The 8,126-nt window shown below is 36.0% G+C and overlaps 1 protein-coding gene across 1 annotated transcript; it reads right to left on the bottom strand.

The window, feature by feature from the left end:
• Nucleotides 1-768: 768 nt before the first annotated feature.
• LOC103287487 (olfactory receptor 4F3/4F16/4F29-like) lies at nt 769-5,691 on the bottom strand (the record flags this gene model as incomplete). The annotated part of the gene is made up of 2 exons (XM_054715571.1): nt 4,790-5,691; nt 769-799 (listed from the first exon to the last, which is right to left on the bottom strand). Coding segments are annotated over exons 1-2 (933 nt in total), but the record flags the coding sequence as incomplete, so codon positions are not given.
• Between the last annotated feature and the right edge of the window lie 2,435 nt (nt 5,692-8,126).

The raw sequence follows: 8,126 nt of genomic DNA, 5'->3' as shown, positions 1-8,126 counted from the left end.
AAAGTGAGAGTGACTTTTTTGCAGAGGTGCGCCCAGCAATCATCGTTTTACTGCGCTGGAACGCGGGGCGCAGGGACTTGGAAACGTGGAAAGGCAGAGACGGCTTATGCCAGCCACCGCCCTTGGCCACGCCCTAGCCTAGTGATGCCCTGAGACCACACCCAGCCCTGAGACCCTGCCCCGCACATTCTACAAACCCGCCCAGGCTCCACACATTGGCTTTTGCATATAAATGGCCTGTTTTGTGGCAGCTTAACCAAATAAACTGCAGCTCCAGTCAGACTGCTCCAAAACCGCCCAAGCAAAGGAGGAGAAAACTAGTTCTTGCTGTAGCTCTTGCTGGGGGACACACAGTACACCAAGAGTGTCCACCTCAAGTAACTGGGAGGCTGACCCATTGAACCAATAGGACATCTAGTACACAAAACTACCCTACCAATTCAGGGAAGCAGCGAAAATGAGGAGGCAAGGAAACAGATCACAAACCAAAGAAATGGAGGAGAACAAGCGACTGGACATAGAGTTCAAAACCATGGTTATAAGGTTTTTCAAGAATTTCATGGAAAAGGCCTATAAATTCAATGAGACCCTCGAGGATATGAAAAAGGACCAACTAGAAATTAAACATACACTGACTGAGATAAAAAAATATTATACAGAGACCCAACAGCAGACTAGAGGATCGCAAGCATCAACTCAAAGATTTGGAATACAAAGAGGCCAAGGACACTCCTCCAGAGAAGCATGAAGAGAAGAGAATTCAGAAAGTTGAAGATAGTGTAAGAAGCCTCTGGGACATCTTCAAGCGAACCAACATCAGAATTATGGGGGTACCAGAAGAAGAGAGAGAGCAAGATGCTGAAAACCTATTTGAAGAAATAATGAACGAAAACTTCCCCCACCTGATGAAAGAAATAGACTTACAAGTCCAGGAAGCACACAGAACCCCAAACAAAAGGAATCCAAAGAGGACCATACCAAGACACATCATAATTAAAATGCCAAGGGCAAAAGACAAAGAGAGAATCTTACAAGCAGTAAGAGAAAAACAGTTAGTTACCTACAAGGGAGCTCCCACACGATTATCAGCTAATTTCTCAACAGAAACTATGCAGGCCAGACGGGAGTGGCAAGAAATATTCAAAGTGATGAATAGCAGGAACCTACAACCAAGACTACTCTACCCAGCAAAGCTATCATTCAGAATTGAAGGGCAGATAAAGAACTTCACAGATAAGAAAAAGCTAAAGGAGTTCATCACCACCAAACCAGTATTATATGAAATGCTGAAAGGTATTCTTTAAAAAGAGGAAAAAGAAGAAAGATAAAAAATTATGAACAACAAATACATATGTATCAACAAGTGAATCTAAAAGTCAAGTGAATTAAAAATCTGAGGAACAGAATAAACTGGTGAACTTAATAGAATCAGAGGCATAGAATGGGAGTGGATTGATAATTCTCAGGGGGAAAGGGGTGTCTGTGTGGGGATTACGGGAAGAGACTGGACAAAAATCATACACCTATGGATAAGGACAGTGGGGGGGGAGGTAAGGGGAGAGGGGGGGTGGGAACTGGGTGGTGGGGAGATATGGGGGGAAAAGGAAAAACAATTGTAATCTGAACAATAAAGATTCATTAAAAATAATAATAATAAATAAAAAAAAGAAAGGGATAAGAACCAAATGAAATGGAAATGAATTAAAATACTAAAAGGTGTAGAGAGAAGATATAGACATGAAAGGTTCAATACACACATAATATGGATCCCAAAGAGGAAAATGCAATGGAACAGAACACATCTTTAAGGCTAACACATAAGAAAACTTTCCAGAAATAAAAGAACTTTCAGATTGAAAGAGCATCCTATCCAAAAAACAAACAAAAACCTCTGACACAGAATATTCTACATAAAATATAACATTTGACAAAACACAAGACATTTTCTTTTTTTAATATATTTTTATTGATTTCAGAGAGGAAGGGAGAGAGGGAGAGAGATAGAATCATCAATGATGAGAGAGAATCATTGATCGGCTGCTTACTGCACACCCCACACTAAGGACTGAGCCCCCCAACCTGGGCATATGCCCTGGCCAGGATCAAACCATGACTTCCTGATTCATAGGTGGATGCTCAACCGCTGAGCCATGCCAGCCAGGCCAACACATCTTTCTTGATGAAAATTCTTAGCAAACCAGATGACCTAAAATGTAGGGGTAAAAAGCTAATAAGTTTGAAACTTATAAATAAATCAAGTAAAATTTGAATATATATTGATTTGAATGAAAATAAAAACATTCAGATTGTTGTCTATATCTTTAAACAAAATCCTCCTCATTCAAGACAATTAGTAATATGAAACAAAAGCCTTAAAGATACACTTACTCTTCACCCAGCAATTACATATCTAAGGTTTTATCCAAAGAAAATAATCAGATAAGTGCACAATGCATCTTTCTGTCAGTAAAATTTTATAACTAACTATATATACACTAAAGGAAAGCTGCTTAAAAAAAATATGGTACAAACTTCCAGTTATAAAATAAGTCCTGGGGATGTAATGTACAGCATGGCGACTATACTTAATACTGTATTATATATTTGCTAAGAGAATAGATCTTTAAGTTCTCATCATGCACATGGAATATAGTCAATAATATCATAACAACTTTGTATGGGTCCAGGTGGGTACTTGAAATATCAGGGGGACCACTCTGTAAAGTACATAATTGTCTAACTACTATGCTGTACATCTGAAACTAATACAGAATAATGTTGAATATAAACTGTAGTTGAGCCCTAGCCGGTTTGGCTCAGTGGATAGAGCGTCAGCCTGTGAACTGAAAGGTCCCAGGTTCGATTCCGGCCAAGGGCACATGCCCAGGTTGTGGGCTCGGTCCCCAGTTGGGGGCTTGCAGGAGACAGCCGATCCATGATTCTCTCTCATCATGAATGTTACTATCTCTCTCTCCCTCTTCCTTCCTCTCTGAAATCAATAAAAATATTTTAAAAAATAAAATAAAAATAAACTGTAGTTGAATATACTATTGAATATAAACTGTAATTTAAAAATAAAAATATTTTAAATGTAAGTATTGTGGTATTGGATATCAACTAGATTATTGTGACCATTTTGCAAAATATACAAATATTGAATCATTATGTTGTACACCTGAAACTAATATAATAATATATGTCAATTATATCTCAATTTTAAAAATGGGATTAAAATTTTTAATACATGAAGAAAAAACTGCAAAAAAGGAGTGACAACACATCTTTCCTCAAGCTTTAGACAATTTGATCTTTTACCTGAGGTTCACTGGCAAATCTGTGCAGGGCAAAGGTTAAAGACTTGTCAGAAATATTAATTTCAGCCTATAGCATTGTTCTTCCCATCCTTTACTAACAATCTATTGTTACAGATGATCACTTGGACTTTTATGGATGGTTAACCAGTTTCATAACAAGATAACTAACCTACACGTGAATAATAATACCTTCACTTAACACTTGTCCCTATTTGTTTGGTAAACCAGAAAGAACAGTGAGATACTCTTTAAAGTTCTGAATAGTTATTCATACTTTTTGAACAGTATATTTTTAAAATAATTGTATATCTTAGCACATGGAAAGTTTAATACATTTCTTCACTATAGCTTTATATTTCTTCATTTATAGACAGTTTTTTGTTTTGTTTTGTTTTGTTTTAATATATTTTTATTGATTTCAGAGAGGAAGAGAGAGATAGAAACATCAATGATGAGAAAGAACCATTGATTGGCTGCCCCCTGCACACCCCCTACTGGGGATTGAGCCCTCAACCCAGGCATGTGCCATGACCGGGAATCGAACCAGTGACCTCTTGGTTCATGGGTTGACACTACACCGGATGGGCTATAGATAGTTTTGTAATAAATTTTCTTTTGTAATATCTACACTTTTTTTTTTGCTTTTTATTTAGTTATAAACCTGGTCCACATAATATAGAAATATTTTACATTTTTATTCATAAACCAGTACCACCCCTTTTAGCTTCAAAATATTCAATTATTTATAATATTTTAAGAGTCGCATAATTTTCTTTGCCATATAAAAATAATGACTTGTTTAGGAAACAATTGGAGTAAAACATAATTACCATACACACCTTCTGATCTCAGAACATTTAATTAATAATAGTAAAGTTTTCTGAGTTGTCACTCTTTGATTTACCCCAAATTTCACCTTTCAATTTTAATTCTAAAAACCTTAGTACTAACTAAGTCTGAGCATGGATGGGCATATCCAGAAGTTTGAAGCCTCAAAGTTTCAAAGCTACCTGGGTAATTATCTTCATGTTGTTTATTCCTCCTGGTATATAGACACTCAGTAACTCGAAGAGCATGAATATTGGTACATGTGTAGATTAGAAGAGATACATCTCTGAGAATCACTACCAAAGATAAGACAATTTACGTTCCCGGAAAATGTGCCCAAAATGTGAGATTGCAGCTTTCACCAAAGTCTTCAATAATAAAGGACACTACGTTCCAAAGCTGAAGTCACTCCTCCTCAACATTTTCAGTATCCTTCGAAAAGGATCCCTGTGAAAAACTGACCAGATCAGAACAGAGTCCTTGAGGAGATATTTCACAATGGATATTGAAATCAGTTGCTAAATTAAAAAGATCTATGAAAAGTTTAATTAAAGAGATTCATTTCCAAGTACTGTAGTCAAGATGAATCTGAATTTCTTGGATTATGCATGAAGGAACACTTCCTGAAACTTAAAACCTTACCAAACAGTCTCCTCATTGCCACCTTCATCTCCTTATTTCTAAATGTATAGATAATAGGATTCATAAAAGGAGTGATAAGGGCATCAAAAATGGCTAAAAATTTATCTATGGGTAAGGTAGGGAATGGCCACACATAGACAATAATACAAGGGCCAAAGAAAAAGACCACCACAGTGATGTGAGCTGAGAGAGTGGAGAGGGCTTTGGATGAGCCACCTGAGGTGTGTTTGCGAACCGTGACCAGGATGAAGATGTAAGATATAACCAAGATAAAGAAGGTGCCCATGGAAATGAAACCACTGTTGGCAGTGACCAGAAACTCCAATCTATAAGTGTCTATACACGCAAGTTTGATGAACCGAGGAAAATCACAATAAAAGCTATCCATTTTGTTGGGACCACAAAAGGGTAAGTTTACAACAAAAGCCAGTTGAGCCACAGAGTGGATGAGTCCAATGGTCCAAGCAACAGCCAAAAGAGAAATGCACATTCTTAGGCTCATGATGGTCAGGTAGTGGAGGGGTTTACAGATAGCAATGTATCGGTCATAGGCCATGACGATAAGCAGCACCATCTCTGCACCCCCAACAGTGTGAATAAAGAACATCTGAGTAATGCACCCTTTCAAAGAGATGACTTTACGTTTTCTGAAAATGTCATAAACCATCTTTGGGGTTGCAATGCTAGAAACACCTGTGTCAATAAGGGAGAGATTTGCCAGCAAAAAGTACATGGGGGAATGTAAGTGATGGTCTGAGATAATTGTCAGCACAATGAGAAGGTTTCCTAGCATACTTGCTATATAAAATATTGTGAAAAACAGAAAAAGAAGAATCTGAACCTCCCAGGTACTGGTGAGTCCCAGCAACAAAAATTCAGACACCACCGAGTAATTTCCTCCATCCATCAACTTGGTGTGCTAGGCTGATCCTGAAGTTACCTGGAAAGCATAAGAGAGAGGTAACATAATTTTTTTAAGTTGGAAAGGAAGTCCTGGCTATGGAGTTGCACAAATGTCAAAAAACTAAAGATCACCTTGTCATTGTACACAGCTACTTCGAGTGTATGTAGTTCAAGAGTCACAGAGAGCCAGCACCAGACATTTTTCCATGTCTAGATCTTTGGTATTATTTAATCATGTGCCTCAAATTTAGTTTGGGCATTAGTGGATAAAGAAGACAGGAAAATGTAGACAAAGGCACCTAAGAATTTAAGGAGAGGTACATCAGGAAATACAAAGACTTATACTTATTTCTACACTCAGATATGCCACAGAATGGAAATATGTGCAAAAAGGCACAGAGAACTATCCGAGGAGGTGCTCTATTTTATTCTTTAATGACTGCCTAATATTCACAGTGTAAATTTTCACCTTGTTTCTAGTTTTGTTTTTGTTTGTTTGGTTTTTTGCTGGTGGTTTGTTTTGTTGTTGTTTTGGTTTTGGGGTAGTTTTTTTTTGTTTGTTTTGTTTTGTTTTTGGTATTTTTTGGCCCCTACAGACAATGCTGCAAACAATTAATGCTTTTGTTTCTGTGTCATGGATTCCCAGGAGTAGTATCGCTGGATTCAAGTACATACATATTTGTATATGTTTTTATTGATCTTTTAGAGAGAGAGAAAGGGAGAGGGATATAGAGATAGAAGCATCTATGAGAGAGGAACATCATCAATTGGTTGCCTCCTGCATGCCCCCTACTGGGGATCAAGCCCTGAAACCTGGGCATGTGCCCTGACTGGGAATCGAACTGGTGACTTCTTGGTTCCTGGGTCTATGCTCAACCGCTGAGCCACACCAGCCAGGCAAAAGTACATATATTTTTTTATTTTAGTAGTTCTGCCTGATGGACTTCAAAAAAGTCTGTAACCACACATAATTCCACAAGAATAAATGTTAACACTTTTTAAAATTATTGCCAGTATATTGGGTGTAAAGTGAAAGTTTATTGTTGCTCTAATTTTCATTTGCCTGACAACCAATACATTTGAACAAGTTGTTTGTTTTTTTTTGTTTTTGTTTTTGCAGTTTGCATTTGCTCTGTGAATTTCCTATTCATATCTTTTCTTATCTCCTAATCTGTTTTTTCTTATCAAATTGTAGGAGTTCTTTTTATATTATAGATTTTAAGCTTTTGTCATTTGTTATATATTTTCTCTAAATCAATTATCTATTAATTTTGTTTATGGTTTTTTTTGCTATACTCAAGTTTTTCATTGTTATGTGATTAAATCCAGCTATTACTTATTTTATAGCTACTGAGTTTAGTCTTAGTTAAGATTACCCTTGCTCCTGGACCATACATGTATATCCTTAGATTTTCTTTCAACATTTTATTATTTTTTGCTTTTTATTTAGAACTGTGCTCTATTATTTCTTTTTTTTAATATTATTTCTTGACTGTTTTAGAATATAAGTCCACTTTTCATTTCTTTGGGGTGAATAGAATTGTAATGGTACTGTGTGTTAAATGGCCTATTCTTTCCCCACTGAATTTAACTACCATTTTTTCATATGCTAAATTCTTAGATATTCTGGGAGCTGTTTCTGGATTCTTTATTCTATTTCCAATGATATATTTATCTATTTCTGTATAAATATTTGGGTATTTCACAATAGTGGCTTTATCACTGTATCTGATAAAGCAATTCCCTTTTTCACTGTTCTTATACCTTGTTTCATATCTTTTGGCTGGTCTTGAGCATATATTATTACATATGCATTTTAAGATCAGTTTATCCAATCCTCCAAAAAAATTCCATTGGGTTCTGATTTGAATTGCATTAAATGTATATATTAGCTTTGAATGAAGTAGCATTATTATGATGATGTCTTCCCATTCAAGAATAGTACATTCATCCATTTGTTCAAACCTCATTTCATGTCCTTCGGTAAGATTTTGTCCTTTGTTCATACATGTCCTATGCCTCTTTGTTTAAATTATTCTTATGTATTTTATATAGTTTCTTTGACATTATGAATGGAATTCCTTTCCTCATCTCCATTTCCAGATTATTCTTGCTAAAATGGGGGGGAGGGGTGTTTTTTTGTCTGTTACTACATTCTGCTATTGTGTGAAATAGTTTTTCACTAAAATGTGTTGGGTTTTATGGGCTTGCAATAATGTCAACAAGAAAAAAATAACTTTTTCATGTTTAATTTTTGTTGGTTTGGTTAAGATGGTGTTCATTTAATCAGCCCAATTATTAACACAGAAGTCTTGTTATACTTTTCTTTTCTTTTTGTTATTGTTAATTGTCCCTTTCCAGTGACAAATGTCTCTACTCCTATTTTAAAATAAGATGCCAACTATTTTCCCTACCAATAAGTTTTATTTCTTTCCTGCT

This window comes from Eptesicus fuscus, chromosome 5 (genome assembly GCF_027574615.1).
Source record: "Eptesicus fuscus isolate TK198812 chromosome 5, DD_ASM_mEF_20220401, whole genome shotgun sequence".
Lineage (NCBI taxonomy): Eukaryota > Metazoa > Chordata > Mammalia > Chiroptera > Vespertilionidae > Eptesicus > Eptesicus fuscus.
This window is presented reverse-complemented; position numbering and strand designations above follow the sequence as displayed.